The sequence below is a fragment of the Dreissena polymorpha genome, chromosome 2, assembly GCF_020536995.1.
Source record: "Dreissena polymorpha isolate Duluth1 chromosome 2, UMN_Dpol_1.0, whole genome shotgun sequence".
Classification (NCBI taxonomy): Eukaryota; Metazoa; Mollusca; class Bivalvia; order Myida; family Dreissenidae; genus Dreissena; species Dreissena polymorpha.
Genome location: NC_068356.1, coordinates 103,437,498 through 103,464,437, shown reverse-complemented (window position 1 = coordinate 103,464,437; position 26,940 = coordinate 103,437,498). Strand labels below are relative to the sequence as shown.

At 35.7% G+C, this 26,940-nt stretch overlaps 1 protein-coding gene across 1 annotated transcript; it reads left to right on the top strand.

The window, feature by feature from the left end:
* LOC127869954 (cartilage oligomeric matrix protein-like) lies at positions 1 to 26,940 on the top strand. The gene is made up of 17 exons (XM_052412612.1): positions 1 to 6; positions 825 to 1,073; positions 1,328 to 1,477; positions 2,278 to 2,382; positions 3,120 to 3,227; positions 3,550 to 3,709; positions 4,171 to 4,354; positions 4,491 to 4,576; positions 4,692 to 5,015; positions 6,328 to 6,515; positions 6,936 to 7,108; positions 11,127 to 11,351; positions 11,663 to 11,865; positions 12,186 to 12,256; positions 12,410 to 12,490; positions 25,572 to 25,766; positions 26,305 to 26,940. Exons 1-17 carry the CDS (start codon positions 1 to 3, stop codon positions 26,350 to 26,352), a joined length of 2,556 nt encoding a protein of 851 aa, XP_052268572.1. The 3' UTR covers positions 26,353 to 26,940.

Here is a 26,940-nt window from a genome sequence, read left to right as displayed (position 1 = left end):
ATGCAGGTAGCTTTAGTTTCTGGCAATATGCACAGTTTTTACTACCTGTCTATTTATAGTTACATTTTGGAGATAACAGGGGAAAAAGATAAATACTTGAATATTGTTTTTTATCCCATTATCAGACGTGCATTGTCGAAATAAACCACTGTGGAATATATTTTCCTTTATTTCGGCAATGCTGAAATACAGCTGTCACGCGCGGCGGACTCTTATAGTCATATTACTCGGAATCAACTATAAAGTAATCATTTAAGTAAAATCGAATCAGATTCAACAAACAAACAATTTGATACCAAGATGTAATGTATTTTAAACACCAAATGCAACACAAACAGCGAAAAAAATTGTTTACAAATATTAAGTGCGCGTACTCATGACGTCATTATTAACACGCCAAACGACAAAAGTCATATTCTTTCCCGCTAAGGCTGCAGTTTTTTAGTATTTTTTATTATTATTTCTTACAAATCGGGGACGTAGAGGTATGATAAATAGAACAACAGGTTAGTGACTGATCTTTTTGTAATATATTAAAATAACTTTGGGATTTTCCGTGTAGACTACCGGTAGTTTTATTTTCCTATTCCATTTTTAAAGAAATAATTGACGACTAAGAAAATTGATGGGATAAATCGAATACTAGGTCGGTGCCGGATAAAGCGAAGTTTATTTTTGCTCGGCCCGAATATCTGAACCACTCGCCAAGGCTCGTGGTTCAGATTGTCTAAGCCTTGCAAAATAAACTTCGCTTTATTCGGCACCGACCAAGTATTCTATATATTCAACGTCTTCATGTACAGCGAACAAAACGTGTGTTGCAGTGCTACGAACACAACCCGTGTTTCAACTCCCGCTGCGTGAACACGGTGCCTGGTTTCCAGTGCTTGGAGTGCCCCCAGGGCTACTCGGGTACGTACGAGGACGCGTACGCCTGGGACGTGCATCAGCGCGTCTTCATCTGGCAGAACTTCGTGCGCTCCAACTTCTCCAATCAGACCTGCGACGACATCGACGAGTGCGCTTTAAATAATGGCGGATGTGACCCAAGAATGTCATGTGTGAACACAGCTGTAAGTTGATTTTGTAAGTGCTACGCAAGTATTGAATGCAATACTTGCGTCGCGATTATACTTTCTGCGAAAAATATCGTAAATACGCATTTACATTTAATTTATTTTAGACCTATATATTTGTATAATTAACTATCTACATTGAAAACTGAACGCTAGCATTCCCATATATATAGGTATTTTCGTCGATATCAAATTCGCTCATTTTCCACAATGTTTTCTTTATTTTTACCCTTGTTATATTTTTCGTGCAGGGAAGCTACCATTGTGATTTCTGCGAGACAGGTTACATTGGAACCATCAAGAGCGGCTGTTACCTCGACAACTTCTGCATTTCTGGAGCGCATGATTGCCTTGCAGAGGCGGCATGTATTTACCTCGGCCCCGCACAGTTCAGTTGTGAGGTGAGTTTAGTCGAGGTTTGTCGAGTGAACCGGACATTTAACTAGCCCATCGCCGGCAGAAGACTTGTTACTCAGTTAACAGGTAATAGTGTGATGTGCTTGATAGACCCAGTTTCAGAGGCTACTCTGGGTCTTTACGTAGCCGGTGTGAAGCACGCAGTATACTGCAGCACGGTTTAAAGTTTCACGCGAGACAAGTGAGTCGTGTAGGGTTGAGCTATGGCACATGTGTGCATCCACTCGATCACGTACATATTTATACCCCCGCTATCATACCTGTAGGGATAAAAACTTGCAACGCACCTTTTTTTATTTGTTACAGTATGTTACTGACTAGGCATACGGCAAATATCGCCGAGGGTATTCCTTGCCACAGCAACACAAACACTAGCTGAAATACATTATGTTTAATGTTTTTTCTTGTTGTATAGAAATGATATTTGTTGTACCGACTGTTTTCCGTCCAAAAATCTTTTTGTAAAAGCATTTAAGTTTTGGTTGCTTTTTTAGTTCGTTGTTAGACAGTTTTAATTCACGAGGGATATCTTGTCATGTCAAATAGGCCACCTAATGTATACATTTAGTCTTATGAAATGTATTTATTTTCTTCTTCCCGCATATGACTTTTTCGTATGATGCCAAATGCTTTAAATAATCACACCCCCTTGTTTAAAAGTCATCTGTATTATGATATATTATATCATATATATTATCATATATATTAACATATATAAAACAACATATCCAGAATTTTCATTTTGTATTTTAAAACTCAATTGTTGTATATGATTATGGTCCAGTGTAAGCAAGGCTACGCTGGCAACGGTAATCTATGTGAACTTGACGGTGATAATGACGGCCACTCGGATCGGAGCATCTCTTGTCACGTCTGGGGTTGCAAAAAGGTCAGATTAATTGTAACGATGTGAACCGTGTCATGTGAAATGGGTTTTATGCCAATTGCGACCTGCAAAGCTGCAGAGCAGCCAGTGCCGCCACATAGTCTGGTGTAAAGTCACGCAAGGTCTCGTGGTCTTAATATCGAACATGATAACATACTACCAGACCGCATAAGAATTAAGACCCATTTTCCCATGATGCGACTCATGTGTTGTTTTGAAGTACAATTTTGGAACAATTGAATTAACATACCAAGTTAAGTATTTTAGGCGGATGTACACGATCTTACTTATAAAATCAAAACAGATAAAGCGTTGAATAGTCACACAATATATTAAAAGTTTAAATAAAATATTACGAAAAGATGAACGAAATCAGAGTTTGACAATTGCACATTCTTTTTGTTTGTTTGTACAGTATAAAACTTATTTACTAGTATGTTCCAAAAGTACATTGTTCTAAAATCTCTAGTATTCCTTGCTAATGAGCTATTAGATCTGCAATTACTAGGAATAAACGTACCGATATAGCCTCAGCGCTAACACACACTTGGTGATAATGATTTAATGAAAATGAATAACTTTTGATTTTTATAACACCAACATTAATTGAGTATCATTAAAAGAGAGTTAATATATTGTATTTACCTAAACAAGACCATTTAGTGAGTAATTTAAAGATTGAGGAACAAACTATTTGGCATATCGATCTAATATACTCTTGTAAACTTTTGTTTTTGTAGGACAACTGTCCGACAATATCCAACAGCAACCAGGAGGATGCTGACAAAGATAACAAGGGAGACAACTGTGACAGCGATGACGACAACGACGGCAGATACGACTGGCTTGTACGCTTCGTATATTGACTTAATACATACATACTATTCTTGCGTTCAGTCATTAATTGTTTATCTAAGACGGAATTCGCAAATGTTATAAGAATAAATATATAATTATAAAACATTTGATGCACAGATTCTGCTTAATAGCGGCATATACTTTTTATCTTTGTGCATGTTTGTCTAATGTGCATAACAACGTGAAACTAATCAAATGTGTGTACATTCCCTGATGGTCATAGTGGTGTTGTGTTTCTAAGAAGGTCGCCGTTAAGTTAAGTTTCTTTTTTGGTCAGCCAATTTCCATTACTTTAACTGTAACACGTTTTAGGATAACTGTCAGTATGTCCTGAACTGGAACCAATCCGACGTTGACGGTGACGGTATCGGTGACGCATGTGACAACTGCCCCAGCATCGTCAACGCCAACCAGCTGGATTCCGACGACGACGGAATGGGAGATGCATGCGATTCGGATGATGACGGCGACGGTATAAGCTTGGTTGTTGTTGTGTACATCAATACTTAAATGTGCATGCTTGAATAAAGGCATGCTCTGGTGGTTATATATATGAGTTATACGTACTAGTCTATTTGAATATACATTTGAGCCTTTTCACTAATTTAAACTACCTGTTATCCATAGTCTAGCTGAATTCATGTGTTCCCGACGTTAAAAAGGGAGTACCTATCTTTTATATAAAACTGTCATTGGCATATGTACTTCACTTTACTTTATACGCCCATATTGTTTGTATCATGCTTATTGTGTTTCAATTAAATGATTGCAGTTAGGACTTTTGATACTAGTATAAAACAATGTAAATAACGACAAGATAGCTTACTTTAAGAAAATACCCTTAATCGAACCGGATATCCATAAAACTAGGCAGGTTACTACTCGTATGTAATCTAAATTTAATATAAAAAAAACTATTTACACGTTTGACAGGTGTACTCGACGCGAGTGACAATTGCCGCCTGGTCAAAAACATCGGTCAAGCAGACGCTGACTCTGACACTGTCGGTGATGCTTGTGACAACTGCGTTAACGTTACAAACATTGGGCAGTTAGACACAGATCTAAATGGATACGGCGATAGTTGTGACACAATCGGAGGAACGAACAAAGACGGGTGAAACATTAATTAAAAATTTAAAGTCCAATGAAGTTTTGTTTACAATGTATTTATATCTGTGCGACATCGTCAAACTAAAATTCATTGATCTTTATAATTTCATTATGTTTAAAGATAACTTTTCGTATTTTAGAGACGGTGACAGTATTTTGGACTTCAACGATAACTGTCGAAATTATCCAAATGGGGAACAGTCCGATATTGATCGAGATGGATTAGGTAATAATACCGTCAAAAATATACAGCTTGAGTTTCAACTACGTGCAAATTTATCGATTGCATATGTTTTCTATGCAAATCCTGTTCTTCCCTATATTAGTGTATTTTGCTTCAGGCGACCTGTGTGATAACGACATGGATGCTGATGGCGTAGTAAATGGCCTCGACAACTGTCCGTACCTTAGCAACGCCAACCAGACGGACGTCGACGGCAACGGCGTAGGAGATATTTGTGAGGAGGATTCCGACGGCGACACCGTTGTCGATAAAAACGATACATGCCCGAACAACCCTGCGATGAGCGTGACCAGCTTTAAGAAACACTTCATAGTAGATCTGGACCCGGCTGACGGACTGGATGCTCCCAACTGGGAGGTCAAAGACAACGGAGCGGAAGTGCAGCAAATACGCTACACCAGTAAACCGACGATGCTTATAAGTAAGTTATCCGTATTATAATTTGTTTACTTGGATTTCGTTACCAACTGCGTACAATTTAGTTCCACGTTGTTATATGTTGTTTGCTCCACCCTAACCGTATGATGGTCGACTTAAGTCATTCTTGTTTCGCAGGGTTTTCTCTACACGACTCCTCATTCTACGACCACGTAGCTGCCGATCCAGTGTGTATTTAGTGGTATTTGGTTTGTTATATCCAAAGAGCGTTGCCAATCTACCTTTTCGCTTTTTCTTTAGTTAATTCTTAGATGCGTCTTTATAATTCTCAACAGCCCCTTACCATCTGACTCTGAGATTTCCCAAAGTCATCCTTTGACGTAAATATGCGTTGTGCGTTTTATGTCCTTCTGTCCCTTATATATACATCTTGTGGTGTATTCTACTAGAATCTCTGATGAAGTAACTATATCCGACGGTGGTGTAATGTTTGTGATTTTTGCCTTCGTATTATGTTGGCATTGAAGTTCACATGAATTTTCTTTTTAACGGGTCTTATTGAAAATAACAATGTTTCCTTTTCGTTAAGTCTTACGTCGTGCTTCAAAAACGAGATATGTTTGAGTGCGCTGCATTTAATTATTGTGGCAACATATTGACGCAAAACTGTTCCGGAAATATAAATTTAAGACCAGTGTGTAGTTTCACTGTATTCACTAGTTTGCTCCCATACCATTAGAAATATAGTGGCCTTTTTTGGTTGTCAATACACCTCACTCTATGAAGATGCCCCTAATTCTCTGGGAAATGCAAGAACATAATGTCTGCTCTATGGGCATTTTTATATTTTCTGCTGACTACCATCTCACCTCTCACATGTAACAATCCTAATTACATAATAGCCTTACCCGTTCTGCTACATTTTAGTCTTAAAAACATGATACCGATACGTACGGCATTATTTGCGTTGATGTTTGTATGTAGACATGTCAGCTTTATGCGGTCTTTATAACGCCGGTACATGTAAGCAGGTTCCGTAACCTTCATCGTTCATCGGACTAAGGGCCATTTGTTACTGTTGAAGTGTGTTCTACTTCTTTATTCAAGTGTTGATTGTTTCGAGTATGAACAGAATGTAGAACAACTAGATACCTAGGGTTTTCTTGATAGATTCAGACCTTAATAAATTTCAAAATAAAATATATGGCAATGGTTTAACTCACGATCTTGCGACACTTCATCCGTCAAATACAACACGGCGATTGTGCATTTATCAGTTTAGAATACCACGTTGATTTTAATCACGTTTTTGATGATACCGCTCTTTGAGGTATGCTATTCATTTTACATTTCAGGCGAGCAGTCTTACGGTGCGATTGTGTACGCCGGTACCTGGTTTACAACGGAAAGTGGCCTCAATGAGTATCTAGGTGCCGTCTTCGGTTACGTCAGTAACAGGAAGTTTTACGCGGTCTTGTGGAAAAGAAATAACTACTACTATAACAATACGTTACAAACGGGAATAAAGGGGCTTCAGTTAAAGGTACGTTTTGTTGCACCTCAGCTCGTACGTTTTGTATCAACTATTATTTGAAAACAAACAACATTTACAAATAACGTTTTTTTTAAACCATTTCATACGGCACTAGAGCAAACGTTACTAAGTTAACAGTAAATATTTGTTTGTTGAAATGGTAGATATTCATGACATGACATTTCATGATCAAACGATGATGACACAGCAGTATCCATTTTGGACCTACAAATTCTAATTCATTCATAATGATGAGACAAGAAATACACAGTTCATCTATATATAGAACATAATACACTCGCGAAAATCATCTTCAACATTTCCCAAGTGTTATCTTAACCACAGAAAACTGTTTTTAACTGTAATAAATTAACATAAGTCACCGCCAAAGTATATATACAAAACGTATGCATTCGTCGTGTGTTGCAGCGAGTTAATTCAACATCCGGTCCCGGCTCCATCTTGAAGCAGGCCCTGTGGCACTCGTCAGATACAGCGGACCAGGTCAGCATGTTATGGCATGATCCGGAACTACAGGAGTGGCAACCGCAGGTTTCCTACAGATGGTTTATCACCCACCATCCCTCCACTGGATATATCAAGTAAGTTAGACTAGGATAGCAAAAGTGTCAGTGAGCGAAAGATTCACTGGATTGCTTAATATTGATTTTGCTTCGGAGTGGTCCAATCGAGATGATAACAGATTGAGCGCCTTTCTGCAACTCGTAGGACTAATTGATTTCAAATCTTTACTCTTAACTGTTATAGTTAGGTTATACAATTAATTGTCTCGTCGTTTAATTCCTAATACAACACTTGATAATGGCTTTCAATTATCAATTTTACAATCATATAATCATTCAATCAACTCAGCTTTCTATTTAGTCAACGTGATGTTTCCATTTTTGATACAGAGGAAATCCAAAACCTTCGTTATTTACCAATGGGAGCGCAGCTTTGTTAAAAACTATTGACGCGTCAAATATAGCGTGTGAAAAGTGAAACTATTATGTTGAATAGTTGGAAAGCTGATTAACGCAAAAGATGTTTAGGGTTATGTTTGCTAGAAAGTGTTATTTTACTTTAATTTTGATTGTATGAGATTTGTCATTACATAATGACAGATTATCCAACCAACGTATGCATGCTTGCAATGTGTTTTCGTGGTAGCACGATCGATTATATTATATGTTTTTGCAAGTTTGCTGTTTGATGAACGCTTAACGGTAGCCTTGTATGCACAAACATCGATTTAATCCTTTAGTTGGAAGTCTTTTGCGTTGTTTGATACCAAGGTTTTACAAATCGACTGGAAATTGATGGAGCTGTGATCTTTGGAAATAGGCTGCTTTGCGGAACTCAGCATTTAAAGTGTCGAAGTCAGATATATCTTGTCATAAATATAGGACCAAAAAGATCAAGTCAACTTTTTTGGTTTTGTTATTATGCATAACAAAAGGGAAATTTTGAGGGTTTTGGATGGGGGGAGCAGCCGGATTTTAGCAGTGGGGCGGGGCGGGTTTAGCAGCTAATGCCGATTGCCTGTGGTTGATCAAGTACTCTCTTTATCAAACTAGCATTACATGAATTAAACTCGCCGAACAGCATTTTTAGATCAGCGAGCGCATGCGCGATAATCGAAACCGATAGCCGGAAAGCTACTTTTAAAATAATTTATCTATGAGGGATTATGAATGGATTGCTGCAACTTTCTGTGTGACCGTAAAAGAACATGATTGGTTAATTTTGCAATCTTCCAGAGTGTTCCACGTAAAATAAGCGTTAGCAAAGAAAATCATTAACCGCTCATAAATATGTCAGATGAAGACTTCTTACCGACTTATAACAAGGTACGGCACATAATGTTGCTATAACATCGTTTTATACGTAAAAGAGACATGTTAACCCTTTTTCCCCTTTCAGTTGTATTTCAGCAACAGCTTTATCACAACAGCTTTAATAGTAGAATTAGTAGAATTGTCATCGTTTGTCAGTCACCAGTTCAATTAACCAAAACATTTTTGAAGTTATTATCAGTAGAAGTAATAAAGTATACATAAACTTTAAGCTTAACATGTATTAATTAAATCATTTTTTTTAAATTATGCTTTGAAAATAGATGTGCATTTTTTTACTCATACATATGTTTAATTCAAAGTCTGAGGCATCATTTAGCGGGCTCGTATGATGATCTCGTAAGATATGTGAACTGTTCATGGAATATCTGAAGTAGAAACAAAGAAATGAACTTTTTTTCTCATTTATTAATACAATCTTATGAAGTCATCAATTGCACAAAGTAGAAATGTACAAAAAATAAGTGGTTTTACGTTTTCATAAAGTACCAACTCTCTTAACCACACGCATGCACACACATAGCTAATATTAATATAAGAGAAAAAAAGAAGTGAAGTTGTTCGAATGTTAACGTGTATTTCATTTCGGACGAAACAATGTGTTTTGTACAAAAGGAGGCATACTCACCCAGAAAACATATCAAAATTATTGGTCTTTGTATTGTCTGTTGATAAAGACCCTTAACCCATTGTACAGTTGATTTCAATATAATTATGTAGTGTACATAGTGATATGGGGTTTTAGCAAGCAAATGCTACCCTGATTTTCTAAGTACATAAAAATACACAATTCTGCTTATTCGCTGTTAAAAAGTTTTGGTCCAGTCTTCTCGCTTGCTGATCCCGAAGGCATGCGCGAAGTTCAAAGTGAAATCGTATGTTGTTAACAAAGTTTCAAAGTTTATTGGCAATTCCGGCATTCTGCCTTTGGCCAAGAACATATATACAAAAGAAATATGGCCAAGACAGGGCATTGTACAATAATACAAATTTAAAGATGAGCAAATATGCCAATCATAGCAACTTATATGTGTGACTAGCAAATACAATTATGTTTGTTAGCATGCAATTATACTACAGTGTAATAGAGATCGCACGTTTACTTGAGCAAGTTCATTACGCGGACCGCGACGCCGACATTTTGGTGAGTAGCATAGCTCGGAGTAATTGGTGAATAGTTAAACTTAAATCGTTCATTCTATAATCACATATCTCATACAATCAAAAACGCACATAATACTTAGAAAAAAATAAAAACAGTCCATCTTCGATATTCGCCCGCTGGATGTAAAAATATGCAGACATTTTCTTTAAAAAAAACGAGACGTACTCTTTGAGTGTGAAGTATCTATTTTTTTGTTTAATTATTTGAATAATATCAGACTGACACTCATATATGTTACGCTAAACAGTAAAGGCTTGGTATACAATCAATCACAGATATTATCCACCGAGCGTACTTTAACCATCTACATAAACATTGAATAGAAGTTTTAATTTGTTTAAGTCTTTTTATTTAAGCTCGAATGCATCGAGGGCCTACGGCGTATTGAAAGGCTCGCGAGTCCGTTTCCTGGGTAGAGCCAGCAGTTGGTGTCTAAGAGGGTACAGTGGGTACCAAACCCGTAACCTCCAGGTTGCTAGGGATATTAACTACGCAACAGTGACCAAACAGGCTGGTAGCATGAATGTAAATTAAGAGTAATAAGGTGTTTAAGAAAAACAAATGCATACATGTATATACCTTTGACTCTTTTATATAATCCCAAATATCCACACCGAGGAAGGATCTTTAGTTATTCGAAAATATGGTTACACTGGATTTGTTACCACCGATTATTATACTTGTATTGAATAATTGTGGAGAGGAAAATGTAATATTAAAATGTTTACATTTTCAAAATTACTCGCAATCAGATATGTACCCAATTATATACACGTTAAGCGGCGTAATATCGTGTGATGGTGCGCAAACCATTCACATTGAACAAGGTAACAATAAGCTTTTAATAACGTTAATAACAGATAGAGTAAACAAGTTGCAACTCAAAGTTGATCGTTTTCCGATGGTGAGTCCGATGAGAATCAATTAACATTCATTAAATTTATAACGCATATGATTCCTTAAAATATATAACGTTCATTTGGGTCTTCCCTAAGCGCATCGCGCAAATATTACTGACGTAAAGGGTGCGAATTTACATACATAACAACGGTGCAACTGTTCATATTAGTCCGTAAGTCATTCACTGTATTCATGTCCGCCTATAACTATGGCTTACTGTTGCTACGAATATTATTGCCTCCGTCCTTTACGATCTGTTATATTGACGCTTCTAATCGACCTAGAATCAAAATTGATATTTAAATACGAAAAAACTAATGCCAACACTTTTTATGAGTTTAAGGAATTAATTCAAGAACACTCTTCCTATATAGTTCAATGGTTTACCTTTTACGGTGAGTCTATACTTTTTTTTTTCAAAGTGTACATGCGCCTACAAATATGAAAAGATAAGTCCTATATATCACCTGCTGCCATCATGCACTCGTTGATTTCAGAATATACATATTTGGAGACCTTACCATTCAAGACCTTACAAGGTTATATTACACTGCACTCGAACGGGAATTACTTTTATAAAACCCAGCAGGGATGACACGTTGCAAACAGTCGCTCGTGGAAATATGAGTTGCTTCAATGTCCAAAATCACACGTTATCCGAAACACAATGTTCAATATATTATTGGACGTTTACTTCAGCATCAAGGTATATCGCGGACCCACCCTGATGGTAGACTCCGGGGCTCTGTACGACGGTTCGATCACAGGAGGCCGTGTGGGCATGGTCCAGTTCGGTAACTTTCCTGTCATCTACTCGAACCTGAGGGTCGAGTGCCAGGACCATATTAACATGGCGCTTCACTTTGACGGCATCGACGATTTTGTCACTCTGGGATCGGTAACGGCATTGAAAGTTGCGGAGAGGTTTGTCCAAATTTGTTCTATCAGGAGGTTTCAACATGATACATTTTATATATAGTATATATGTGACGAATATATAACGCTCAATATTTCACTGCATCCATCTTCCGTTATGTTAATAAATGTGATACAGTGGTTACTTGCTATTATTTTTGTTTTTTATTCGTCGGCACCATGTGTCATTAAATGGCTAAAATTGTAGATATTAGTCAAAAAACGTGGAACCTCCATAATAGTAGTTTGTTATAAAAATGGCTTTTATACATATATTTTTACTTTGCTACATGTGCAACTCTTCTTCGCGTACTTTAAAGTTTCACGATCGAGGCGTGGATGAAGCTAGACGCTGGCTACACGGCGGGACCATATCCGATACTCTGCACATCTAACGGGACGTTCTGTCTCTGGGTTGAGGGAGGAAAGGTGCACGGCCAGTACGGTGACAAGACAATCACTTCCGGTACATCTTTGACGGCGGACACGTGGTATAACGTGATATTCCGCAGCAGCATTGAAGGTACACAGTTAATCTGTACAATATTGATGGCGTTAAAATAAGGCTCTTACATTACATTCAATGTATATGCATTTTTCAAGCGCAATTATATTCTTTTTTATCGAACGTGATTTTAAATTAATGTATTTTGTGTGACGTTTTTCTTTTAATTTTGACTAATAATTCATTTATTTGTCCATTTTAATTATGCTTAATTTGTTAAGTCTTAATGCGTTCTTTGTATCGTTTATACTGAAATGTGTTTACCATATGTCGTCACTATTTGGTGTTGAAACTATTAAAAGTTAGTACCCTTCAAGTTGTTTAGATTCCTTTCACAGATGAAGCTCTATCCATATTCATAGACGGAGTTTTAGACGAGACTAGGTCTTCGGTACCAATGATTGACTGGGTATATTGCTTTCGGAATGTTATTGAGTAAAGTGTTAAAATAGTAATTATGTGTGGATGAGTTGGTTACAATAGATAGACTGTAAACTTGGTTTTACTTTAAAGCAGTTTGAATATTCATATCATTCAGACAAGATTTTCATTTTAATTACAGACACTTGCCGAAAACACTCATGATCTGACGTTGTACATAGGTAGAAAAAACGCTACGTACTTCAAAGGAACCATAGACGAGGTAACATCATTCATTGTGTAACAACACTTGTTTTCCGAACCATTGATACAGTTTCCAAAAATTTACCCTTTAAAGAAATTAATTGGGTTTCACCTTATGTCTGTCTTTCTGTCTGTCTTTATGTCTGTCCGTCTGTCTTTGTGTTGTATACGCTTACTTTTACGCAAGCTTTGTCTTAACAATTTGTTACGCACAACATTCAACATAGCAGTTATTGTTCCTTATCATACGATATTGTGCTTGGGCGATTTTTTTTATCGTCCTGCGGTAACATATTAAAAAGTTAATCCCCTTTTTATCCCCGCCGAAACAAATTTCGGAGGGGATATAGTAATAGTCTCCGTCCGTCTGTCTGTGCGTCCGTCTGTCTGTGCGTCCGTCTGTCTGTGCGTCCGTCCTTCCGTCCGAAACTTTGTCCAGAGCATGACTCCAAATCTATTCAAAGGATTTACTTTAAACTTAGAATATAAACAGATGTCAACTAGGAGAAGTGCAGTGACCAACAACCATAACTCTATCTACCTTAGGTTTTGAATTATCTCTCTTTATATAATTTCAAACTAAATTTTTGTCCGGAGCAAAACTCTAAATCTACTGAAGGGATTTACTTCAAACTTCAAATATAAACAGATGGCAAGTAGGAAAAATGCAGTGACCAAGAACCATAACTCTATTTACCTCAATTTTTGAATTATCTCCCTTTATTTAATTTCAAAGTAATTTTTTGTCCGGAGCATAACTCTAAATTTGACTGAAGTGATTTACTTGAAACTTGAAATATAAACAGATGGCAAGTAGGAGAAGTGCTGTGACTAAGAACCATAACTCTATCTACCTTAGTTTTGAATTATCTCCCTTTATATAATTTCAAAGTAAATTTTTGTCCGGAGCATAACTCTAAATTTTCTGAAGTGATTTACTTGAAACTTGAAATATAAACAGATGGCAAGTAGGAGAAGTGCAGTGACTAAGAACCATAACTCTATCTACCTTAGTTTTTGAATTATCTCCCTTTTTTAAATTTCCAAGTAAATTTTTGTCCGGAGCATATCTATAAATCTACTGAAGGGATTCACTTGAAACTTGAAATATAAACAGATGGCAACTAGGAGAAGTGCAGTGAACATGAAACATAACTCTTTCGGCCGTGTTTTTGAATTATCTCCCTTTATTGTTTTATTATTATTATTATTTATTTTTGTTTAATAATTTTAAATTATATTTCATTTAATTTCATAGTAAATATTTTAGCTTTTCAATTTTTAATATCTCCTTTTATCTAATTTTACAATAATATTTTAATTTGAACACTTAAGTATTCGCTGTAAAATGAATAGATGAGTTAAATGAACAATACAGTCATCAAGAAAAGTAACTGTTTATAGTCTTCTTTTTTTATTACCTCCCTGTCTTTCATTTCCATATATTTTATTCTCTACAGCATAACTCAAACACTATATAACTAATTGATCCTTGAAATATAAATAGATGACACAGGTGCCATGTTTTACAAATATTATTCTACTCTCTAAAACAAATATTGTCATACAAGCAAACACATTTCGGCGGGGAATTGGCACTACTGTGACAAGCTCTTGTTCAATTTAGAATTTCTGTAACATCATTAATATAACTACACAATTTATTGATACATATATCTCTGAACTTACAACGCCGAGTTCTTATATATTTTTTTATGGAACATTGAATATTGAACTTACTTAGTTGCGTCAAAGCATGACATGGAGTTATAACTGGCCACACCTGAGTGATCAAATTGTGTATACATACTTTAATAGAAAAATATCTTAATAATCTTATCTGAAACCACAAGCCTCAAGATTTAACATTAAGTTTGTTTTCGCATTTTCTACAAACTTATTGACAAAATGTCCATATGTAAAAAACATGCGACACCGCATTGTCCAACGTAATATTGTTACAACATGCATCATATTTAGTCTATCAGCCAGATGGGTAAGGGTGTACCACTCAGGACGGCAAAACAACACCTGTCTTACTTGATTGTATACTCAATATAAAGAAACGAAATGTGTGATAACAATCTCAGTTGGGCAGCTATAAGCTATTATTGAGCTGTTTCTATGGCAACCGTCAGTCTTTGACTAAATAGCTAGTTTTGCTAGTATAATTCTCAAATATTTTTTCAAAATTGGTTCTAGAAAAAAAAGTTTGGTGTTAAAATGAAAATTATGATTATTACCTAGTATGAGCTGCAGTCAAATATGCAAATTAGTACATTTGCATATCTATGAATATTAATGAGATTGCAAGAAAAGTTCCTAAAAACTAGCGAGCCTCAAAAATAGTAGGGTCAATATATGGAAAAAAACTTCAACCACCAAAAAATTGCTACAAAAGGTATTTTGACTGAACCTGGTAGGGTAAAAGCTTCTTTAAAACAAAAGTTTACCACAATCGGACCTCCGAAAAGTTTTGTTTCAAGATGGCCGCCAAGATGGCCGCCAATACCTATTACTGATCACAACTATGTAACTATACAGTCAAATGTGATGAACTTGGTGTCTATTTGATGTATTTGGTGTCTATTCCTATGTTTCAAGGGGAAAAGAGCACATAAAGATCATCGGACATTGTTTAAGTGTACAATAGTACTCACAAATCCAACATGGCGTCAAAAATGGCCGCCAAGTTGGCCGCCAAAACCTATAAATTATCATAACTATGTAAATATCCACTCAAATTTGATTATTTTGATGGCTATATATGGGTTTCAAGGGGCAAAGAACACATTTAGATCATCATACATTGTATAAGTTTATTATAGTACACCCAAATCCAAAATGGCGTCCAAAATGGCCGCCAAGATATCCACCAAAACCTATTAATTATCATAACTATGTAACTGTCCAGTCAACTTTAATGGATTTGGTGTCTATACATACGTTTCAAGGGGCAAATAACACATTAAGATCATCAGACATTAATTAAGTTAACAATAGTACACACAAATCCAACATTGCGTCTAAAATGGCCGCCAAGATGGCCGCCAAGATGGCCGCCAAGACCTATTAATGATCATGACTATGTAAATATCCACTCACATTTGATTATTTTGGTGGATATACATAGGTTTCAAGGGGCGAAGAACACATTAAGATTATCAGACATTGTTTAAGTTTACTATATTACACACAAATCCAACATGGCGTTCAAAATGGCCGCCAAGATGGCCACCAACACCTATTAATGATCATAACTGTGTAACTATCCACTCAGATTAGATGATTTTGTTGCATCAGCAAAGCCAGTACCCTGGGCTGTTGTTCGTTAAATTTTTGCCTATGATTAATATGTACAATGGGGACAAAGCGTGCATTCTGTCAACATAAGTCTAAGTTTGCAACCTTGCCACAACGTTCACACCATTGTAACGTTTGACCAACCCTAGCATTGGAAAGCTGCCGAAATCATCATTGATGCGCCACAGAGGGATGTTTCATAAACGTATGAAGTTGCGGGGTTGGGGCAAAGGATCCATCGTGGAAGAAACCGCTCTCAAAAGCATACTTGAGGCTGTCTTTTGAGAAATGCAATTGTGCACATTGTGACACGAAAAGCTGTCCAGAGGGCTTCACGGGACCATCTTCTTGTTGAAAAGTGCATACACAGCCAGCTTTCAGCCGAAATGACCAAGGAAGATCCAGACATTCAGATGCTGCTGGATCATGCCAAGGATTTGTACTCTTCCCTTTTCAGGGGCAAAACGAAGCTAGCAGATGATATGTTATGCGATTTTGATCAAACTCGAGAGGGCTACACAGAAGTAGAAACATGAAATTGCCCAGACCTCAAAGACAAGCATAATATGGCTGAATTATTAGCTTATGATTAACAATTCAATGGTGTTGATTAAAGCATATCGAACGTACTGGGTGTAGGTTGATGCATTAGGCAGTGCCCAATTTGCTATCCATCTTTGCTGCTGCTGTTTACATTACCTGCAATCTGCGTATTTTTTTTTTTTTTTTTTTTTTTTTTGGTTTCTAACTTTTTATTCACAAAGAAATAAGTACATATTACAGAGTATAGGTCAGTTATAAAGTACAGTTACATACAGATACATACAGTTACATACAGTCACAGCTGTTGTGTGTATCAATATCTAATAGTTTCTTTATAATTAAGTTATATATTGGTTATTCACAACTATATTCATACCCTTTTTGCATAAATAACAAAGAATGCTTCATTTATTACACATTCTTAACAAAAATCTTTTCAACAAATTGTGAAGGCTATAAAGTCAAGTGTTTAACAAATTTTGATAATATATTGTGACATATATTTCGTTTTTGGTAATATTGGGTAACAGTGTGAAGATCTCTTATAAGCATATTTTTCATATCAATAGTTTTTGATCTTCTCTCACTGATAATGTAACATTTATATATGGAGAAACAAGCATAGCTCATTATGATATTGACATCATCGTATGTACTACTTTCTATTTTATAGCCGACAATTATATTACGAAGGGAAATAATGGGGGAACAAAAACCTATTTTCTGGAAAGTTATTTGGACAATGTACCAGAATGAACGTATTAAAGGGCAGTCTAATAGTAAGTGTTCTATTGTTTCTAATTCCCCACAGCAAAGGCATAGGGGCGAACTTTTTACTTTCCAAGTAAACAAGTTTTCATTAGTTGGGATAATTTTATGAATAAGTTTATATCTCATTTGTCTAACCTTAGTAATCTGAATAACATTATTAATAAAATCGTATACTGATTTCCAGATTATTCTTTCTTTAAATACTCTCGTCCAGTAGTCATGGACGTATGGTTTAGTGCATTTATGCTTAGTAAATATCTGTTTTTGTTGTTTATTATTCAAGTTATAGATGTTTATATTTTTGACAAATATACCCTGCTTGTCTGTTTTTACCATGGAATTAAATGATTCAGTTGATTGCAAAGTTAGTGTCCAGTCTTTCGGAATTGATATTTTTAGTTTATTTAACTCGGCAATCCAGTTAGATTTGTTTTCTAATTTTGAAATAATATAAGTTTCCTTAGCTAGGCCAGTGTTCGAAAGTAAATCATTAATGAAAATTATATTCGAATTTATCCAGTTTTCGAAAATAAGGCATTTGCCATTATGTTTTATATATCGGTTTCCCCATATTACTTCAGTTCTGATATCAAAATATCTTTGTGGTTTTTTTGGTGTATTGACGTTGTTCATTTCGATGAATTTGCATATAATGTCTTCATAAAAGGCAGGTATTTTCCATGTTACTTTTGGTAATGACTTAAAAGAATCGATGTTCATTTTAAATATTAACAGCTTTTTGCCGTACTGATTTAAGTAAAAGTTAGGAATAACTTTCCAATTTGCATTGTCATCGATACATAACATTTTTATCAATTTCATTTTGAGGGTTTTTGCAAAAATGCTCATGTCAGGCATTTCAATTCCTCCATCTTGTTTATTACCTATTAAAATAGATCTTTTAATTTTTTCGGTTTTGTTATTCCATAAGAACTTAAAACACATAGTATTAAGTTCATTTAGGATATTCTTTGAAACAATGTTGACTGTAAAAGATATGTAAATTTTGGTATCAATAACGTTTTAATTACTGTTACCCTTCCATAAAATGTCAGGTTCCTGTTGTTCCAGGAATTAATTACTTTTTGACAAGATACAATTTTGTCATTCCAATTAAGTTCTTCACATTTAGCAGAATTTATCCCAACGTAAGTGCCTAAGGCTTTAACCACTGCACTAAATTTTATGTCGTGAATAACACATTCGTTTTCGTTTTTTGACTTACCAAGTAATATACCTTCGGTTTTTTGTTTATTTAATTTCAAACCTGATATTATCCCGAATTCATCGATTATATTAATCACAACCGGTATCTCATTTGTATTTTTTAAGAAAATTGTAGTATCATCTGCAAGTTGTGTGATTTTAATATTTCGAACATGTTGGTTGCATTTTATCATTATACCTTCATATTGATTACACGATCGAAGCTTTGTTGCTAATATTTCAGCTATTAAAATAAAAAGAAGAGATGAAAGAGGACAGCCTTGTCGTATTCCTCTTTGTATTTTGAAGAATTTTGATTGCCAACCGTTATTCATTACAGATGAGCAGATGTCATTATATAATGTTTTTACCATATTAATAAAGTTACTCTTGAAACCGAATTTTGTTAAGACGTTAAACATCATGTTCCATTCAACTGTATCGAATGCCTTCTTAAAATCAACAAATAAAAGGGCTCCGTCTATGTTAAGCAACTCAGAATAATCGATTATATCTTGTATTTGTCGAATATTGCAACCAATAAATCTGTTTTTAATATATCCCTGCTGATCGAGACTGATTATATATGGTAACACAGTTTGTAGACGCTGAGCTAAAACTTTTGCTAAAATTGTGTAATCTGTATTTAAAAGTGATATTGGTCTCCAGTTTTCTAAATTCTCAGGATCACCTTTTTTATACAGCAATGAAAAAATACATTGTTTTTGAGTATGCGTCAGTTCTCCCTTTTGAGTACATTCTGTAAAACAATTTAGTAGTAAAGGCGATAAAATATCCCAAAACTTTTGGTAGAATTCGACAGTTAAACCGTCTAGGCCCGGACTTTTATTATGTTTCATTGACGCTAAAGCATTCGACAGTTCTTGTAAGGAAATATGATCTTCACATAGATTAGCATCGTTTTCTGTGACCGTTTTTTCGATAGTAATTGAATTAAGGTAAAAATCTAAATCGGAGTTTGTACATGCATTTGATTTGTATAATGATTCATAGAAAATTGCTTCTTGATTTAATATTTCAACGCTGTTATTAAAGTGTTTGCCATCAACATTAAGAGAAGTTATATTTTTTCTATTTTGTCTTGATTTTTCTTGACTAAGAAAGAATTTAGAATTTCTCTCGCCTTCTTCCATAAATTGAAGTCTTGATCTAACAAAAGCCCCATTTGCTTTAAAGTTGTAAATTTCTTTAATATCATTTTCCACTTGGATTATTCTTACTTTATCAGTTTCTGTGTCAGAATCTTTTTTTAGTAAATTATTTAACTCGGTTTCGAGAAGATGCAACAAAGTTTGGCGTTCACGTGATTTTTTCTTTGAGTATTCTATTGACATTTGTTTAACTTCCCATTTAAGTACTTCCCATATAATTTGTTTACTATCTATTTGTAATTGTGAGCATTCGTCGATAATGTTTTTTACTTTAGTACAGTATTCATGTTCACTGAAAATTGAGTTATTTAATTTCCAAAATCCTTGGCCCCGTTTCGATGGGGTTTTAAGTTTGATAGATATTGCCATATGATCGGTCGATTGAATTATTGCAGGTCTAATATCGCTTGCATGTACAAGAGGAATACTATTTTTGTCTAAAAGCCAGAAATCTATACGACTTTTATCAGTATAATTTTTCCTCCTCCATGTAAACTGTTTTTTTGTAGGATTTAAATATCGCCAAATATCCGTAAGATTATTTATTCGTTTAAGATTTGTTAGTTTACCATTAATTTTTACTTCACTTTTTGATGATGATACTCTATCACGTATGTCGTTTATTTCATTAAAATCTCCACCAATTAATTTAATGCCCTGGGAATGTTCATTTAATATTTTTGAAATTAAATCGAAAAAAACGTTTCGTTGTTTTTTGTCATTTGGTGCATAAATATTGAGTAGTGATATGTTATTGTTTTGTGTTTCAATATTCATTAATATATATCTTCCATTTGTGTCTATATATGTATCAATGACTGTGTATTGAAGGGACTTTTTAATTATGATTGACACACCTTTGCTTTTACTATCTCCGTGTGAGTGGTAAAGATCCCATTCAGAAAATTCATCCCCTAAAAGTACTTTTAAATCTTCAGAAAAGTGTGTCTCTTGTAAAAAGACGATATGTGCTCGTTGATGTAAAATATATTGTTTTACTCTTGCGCGTTTTAATTTATCTCTTAGTCCTTGTACGTTAATGGAAATAATGTGTACATATTCATTTAAGGTTGTCATTTACAAAAATATGATAAAGTTGCAATATGTTGTTACATCCATTACATTAATGGAAAGAATGTGTAAATGCTTATTTAAGGGTGTCATTAACAAAAATATTGTAAAGGTACATCCCGTTGTTATATAAAACAACGGTATGCGACTACATAACCAACATGTATAAGCCACCACATACAAGTGTGGCACTACAGGATAACAAGCATAAACCATCATATACAAAGGAAGCATTAATGAAAAATTAAACATATTTGTACACATTAAGTGTATGATACATAATTGAAGGCATGTTAAATGATTAAAATTGTGTAATCTGGATAAAACTATACATTCAATAAGCGTTAATATGTCATGTAGACGCACAGCGCTATTTATTGCTATAACAAAGTAAATCAGTAAGTCGTTTATCAAGCCATTAGCAATGTGATTTAAGTTCATGTAAAAAAGCAATAGACCATGCAAAGAGTACAATGTGGTCACGATGTTGTGTTGATTACAGTGCGTATAGCTGTCGTGTAACACGGTTGGATAGTTTAACAAAAAGTGGAACAGACTATACATATTTGAAACAAAAGTACATTCTATGAGTATGAAAAACGCCATGATGATAGTATACATCAGACAATGCCAAGAGTACAATGTGATCACGATATTGTTTTGATAACGGTGCGTATAGCGGTCGTGTAACACCTCAAAATAAACTAGCAATATATTTGCGTTAAATTTTTGAAGGTGAATCGGTTTAATATTTGTATGATTGATTTTCGAATTCGTATTCGAAAATATATCTAATGTATTTGATATAATTGTATGAACCTTCATAAAGGTAACAATTCCAACTATAGTGTTTGTAAAGTGGTGATTAGTCGTGTTCATTGTCCGTAAACAGTTCCTAGTAGGCATGAAATATGTGGACATTGCGTTATTTCTTCTTTGCGTGCTTTGTCTTCCTGTCGGAAGACTGTGTTTTCTTCTGTAGTTCATCTACAGGTGTATGCGGCGATCTTGCAGTAACGTTCTTTTCTCTGCCTTTGTTCGGCGTCGAGGTATTGGACGAGTTTATGTTCTCAGTGAATCGTATAATTGTCGGTTGGCTGCAACTGACCGTGGATCTCGTGGCGCTAGCGGATCGGCTACGCGTATTCGATGCGCGTTTGTTGATTGGGGTTTCCACTGGTTTCACGGGTTCCTCGTGTTCGTCGTCTGTGTTTGGATGAGTAGTGTTTGTATCACACAGGGTAACTGTGTAATTATCACATTCAGATTGCCTGTGACCCTTTGTATTACACTTCTTACACACCCAGTCATTTGGGCATGCATTGAAAACGTGTCCTTCTTCAAGACACTTGGAGCACTTTGGTTTTATAGGCGAGACAGTTAGTTGTCCGTTGTGCAGTACAAGTCCAATAAACTGTCCAAACTGCATTGTTTTTGGAAGAGGTTCCTTGAGGGACGATGTTTTTACTATACAGATTCGGTCACCGGTGCAACAGTTGGTCAATTTACCATTGATGCGTAGTTTGTTTGAAATAACGTCAAGGCCCTTTAACGTTAATGTTCTGGTGATAAGTCCATCGTCGACAGAGAGAGGAATGTTTTTAACACACACGCGTGTAGTGTTTTCACCATCTAGTCTATCTGGATTGGTATTTAAGACACTTATAATGCGTCCTCTTAGCTGGACACCATCTGACATCAAAACAACTTTGTCACTCAAATTGTCAACATAGATACGCCACATAGTACGTACTCTTTGAAGTCCTGTTATGTGGCTTGGGTCGATGCGTTGGGCTATTGCGTTGTATAACTCCTCATGTCTCAACCATTCTACCTTTTGTGGCTTTCGCTCACCAAACAGATCGCGTTCCCGAAGAAACACTAATGGCGGGCCGCCATCTTTGTTGACTTTTTCATTATCACTTGACCTAGATATTTCCATTTTAGTTTTCACATCAATTTCACACTTTTTATATTTTTTATTACAAAGTTTCCGTCGCGATACGAAACCTTTGATACTTTGCTTTCAGAAGCTTTTATATATGTTTGATAACCTAGCTTTAAAGCATTTAAATACTAGATTTTTACGGAGCGCAAAAATTACACAGCCTTGGCTTGTGTCGGTTACAATCTGCGTATTACTACATATATCTGCAGCAAATAAGCAACCCAGAGGAAACGCACCCGGACGTTTATCGAAAGTTGGGTATTGGTTTTCACGTTGTTTGTAGAAGCCATAAGTGCTGGGCTGGGCTGGGCTAGGACTTGATCTTGTTATTGAGCAAACATTAATGATGTTTTTATAGAGCACACGTGGTCTTACTCGCGGCAGTGGAATGACTGAGGAAATGCAAACCCCTTGGACCCTATCTGCAACATCCGAGCACAACAGTGCGATGCAAAATTTCACAGACCTGATCTATACTACAAGTTCACAACACAAAGACTCAACTGAAGCGTGCATCCTTCTGATCTAGAAAAAATGCAGACACAGATTACAACCTGATCACCATATACAGCTGACCCTTCTCTCAGAAACATGGTCAATGGGATAGTGGCTGGGTCACATGTGGATGTTCATGCAATTTAGGCGCTTGGGAAAACGATCATAAAAGATATCATAGGAAAGTCGGTCTTTGCGTATAAATTCACGAGAAAATACAGAGCCAAGTCTCTTTGGAATAGCTTGGCTGTTAATATAGCTTCTGACAGTGCTTTTGATCCTGCTCTTCTGTTCCAGCGTTTTCTGGTGGTGTCAAAATATGGAGATCCTTCCCTTGCAGTCGTATTGTCTTATGAACTGAGCTCCCATCCTGCTGCCTTCTTTGAAGCCAAGAACATACTCTGTACAGCAGATAAGCCTCAGATCGCTCAGGCAATTTAATAGTATGCTGTAGACACATCATGTGAGGCTGTGATGAACTGTATTCATGAAACAGATGCATGATGGTGACACTTTGCTGCATCGTTAACCTTGGAGAAGGGCGACTAATATAACGCAATAGCCGAGTTTTATGTAGATTCAGTGAACGTGCTCTGATCAGCACACCTCTGACTAAAATGTGATGCTATGTTGTTGTGTCTTTAGGGGATGCAGACGTTCAAATTGTTAAATACAATATAACGATCCCGTCGTAGCACCACAACGTTGGTGGGCGAGGATGCATATTTGCTCATCTTGATCCTGCATAACTCCGAAAGGGACAATAAGACCATCTACTTACGCTTTTATGTAAATAAATAGTCAAAGGAACGCAAAGCGTAAAATATTAACCTTTTGAAAGAACTTGTGCTTATTCAGGCTGTTATTAATCTTCAATTATTTTCAGCAACGGTAAAAAATCAAGTCTACAGAAGTAAGTAAAACCTTATCCTATCATGAAGTCATGTGCTGGTTCATTCTTTCTTCCAAATGTCGTATATTGGATTTTATGAGTATTCAACTCCTTAGTGATGACCTCAGTTCGATTAAAGTGTTTCTTGTCTCCTAAATTATGGCATTTTACATAACAACCATAACGTTTGAGTAACAAGTTATGGACTTGTGGTCCTTCGTTTTGTGTTGAAAGCCATTTTGGACGCCGTGTTGGATTTCTGTAGAACATAATTAGCTTACATTTTGTCTGATGATACAAATGTGATATAAATGTGTTGTTTGCTCTCTGAAACCTGTGTATATACACCAAATTCATCAAATTTGAGTGGATAGTTACAAAGTCATATTTTATAATCATAAATATGTTTTGGCGGCCATCTTGGCGGCCATTTTTGACGCTGTGTTGGATTTGTGCGTAATATAATAATGTCTGATGATCTTTATGTGTTCTTTGCTCCCTGAAATTTATGTATAGACACTAAAATCGTCAAATTTGAGTGGATAGTAACATAGTTAAAATCATTTTATAGGTTTAAGCGACCATCTTAAAGGCCATCTTGGCGGCCATTTAGGACGCCATGTTAAATTTCTGTGTAACATAATTAACTTACACTCTGTCTGATGATATTAATGTGTTCTTTGCCCCCTATATAATGTTGAAAGTAACATAGTTATGATCATAAATAGATTTTGGCGGCCATCTTGGCGGCCATTGTCGACGCCATGTTGAATTTGTGTGTACTAAATTAAACTTAAACAATTTCTGATGATCATTATGTGTTCTTTGCCCCTTGAAACCTAGGTAAAGACACCAAATTCGTCAAATTTGATTGGATAGTTACATAGTTATGATCATTATTAGGTCTTGGCGGCCGTCTTGGCGGCCATCTTGAAAAAACACAACTTTCCGGAGGTCCGATGGTGGTAGACTTTCAATATGCTTTTAAGGACCTTCTACCCTACCTGGATCAGAAAAAATACGTTTTGTAGCAATTTTTGGGGGGTCAAAGTGTATACTGACCCTACTTCGGTTCAATTTCTCCTAGACAATGTATGAAAATTAAGCTGATTGAGGCCCCATCTTCAAAAGAGAAAAAAATACCAGAAGCTGCCAGTACCAGACTGTTATCAACCATTTTCATATGCTACTTGCATGCATCTTCCAAGATATATAGATGTAGTTTTGCCCCCCTTACTGGTACACCCCACCTCAATTTTGGGTACTTGGCTGAAGGACTATTTCTACATGCAGCGTCAGTGTATTCGTATTTAATTGGTCCAAACATACTCGTAATAGCAGTAGTTATATCCTTAAACGCGCAACGACCCTTACAATCAACCTTAGACTACACCATGACATGTAATTATTTACTGCAATGAAACATGAACAGTATTGAAATACTCTTTTGAACAATACTATTGTCGGAATACTTTGATTGAAAAAAAACACACTACGAAGCTATGCAATTGCCTTATCGTTTGCTTATCCAAACTGACCAATTCCGTTTCATCACTCATTTAACTGCAAACAACCCCGATTAATGTTTGGGGACGAGTCTTATTTTTCATAAATTCATTAAAATATAGGTGCGTTATGAGTAAACATAACTCTTTGTTTGTTTTGTTTTGTATACCAACTCTTGATATTCTCCCTTTAGTTACGTCTGTACTCGGTCGCTATCCCCGACACTGACATTAGCTCTCATATCGGGCTGGTCACGCTTTATCGGCCCGTCTTGAAGGACTACGGCGTGCTCCACTTTCGCATGGAGGAATCCGTAATTTCCGGCTCCCTGACGAACTCTGGGAGGTTTTCCGGAATGTCCGTGAGATCCGGCGGTGATTTTGTTACGGTAGGATTCAAATGTTTTTCTGAGCTTTACCCCGAAATTAGATTTGGGGTCGTACATGTCTCAATTTTTAAAGATATGAAGTAAAAATGAAGTAATCTAACGTTAACACGAACACTAGTCAATTATCGTAAATGATAAATAGAGGTACGTCTTAACCCATTTATGCCTAGTGGACTCTCCCATCCTTCTAAATTGGATCAATTTATTTCCAAAATTAAGGATGTCTAGTATATTTATTTCTATATTTAGTATATTTCTTAATCAAACGGCGCAGACCCAGATGAGACGCCGCATGATGCGGCGTCTCATCTGGGTCTACGCTGTTTGCCAAGGTCTTTTTTCTAGACGCTATGCATACATGGGTTAAATCGAGGTACGTCTTAGTTGAGTCTTTTGCTTCAAAAGCATTACATACATTAATAATTATACTTCAAAAGGTTTATTACCGAATACACGATCTAATAATGTAGTGTCATTTTTGTCAAACAAGGTTGAATGATGAACGTGTACTGGTGAACTTTGTAATATGTACTTGTAGAGCTACCAGCAGTTCCATCAGTTCAAGCTTACCTACCCAAATAACTGATGATGAATATTTTTATGAAGGCGATGTGAGTTTGACCAAAGACGCATTTTAATTGACCTTCTTTTCACACATCATATGAGATACATCTGTGACCTAAGTCTTCATTTCACACATAGAAACATATATTGATATTGGTCTCACACATATCAGTGTTGTTTTTCTTTTTTGGTTTAAGTTTCTGGTTGCATTCATGTTAAGCAGATCATTATCCAAGGCAAAATGTTGTAATAAGAGATAGTTGTCAATATCATGCAAATGTCTTTGAATACATGTACAGTTTATTTTAGTGATTAATGTGTAACCATCGTTTATCGTTTCATTATTTAATGCTTACGTGTATGTATTTTAAAATGTATTCCAAGAAGAGCACAACAAAATTACAATAACATTAGTAGGCAAGGTCCCTATCATCTCTTGACCTCAACAAAGTTAAGTAATATTTGTTTACTATTTAAAAAGTATATTTTTCAAAAATAGGTAATAGCATGTGTGAAGCAGTTTGCTTTTTTTCGTTTTACTGTTTCATGCTAAAGCAGCTTTTAAAAAGAAATGATATTAAAATTCATAATGCTTACTGTTTATTCATGA

What these genes read in the sequence shown, in the direction of transcription:
- LOC127869954 (XM_052412612.1), top strand. An exon ending in TAAAGGGGCTTCAGTTAAAG is followed by an intron (nt 6,516 to 6,935) that starts GTACGTTTTGTT and finishes CGTGTGTTGCAG; the next exon opens with CGAGTTAATTCAACATCCGG. An exon ending in GCATTGAAAGTTGCGGAGAG is followed by an intron (nt 11,352 to 11,662) that starts GTTTGTCCAAAT and finishes CGTACTTTAAAG; the next exon opens with TTTCACGATCGAGGCGTGGA.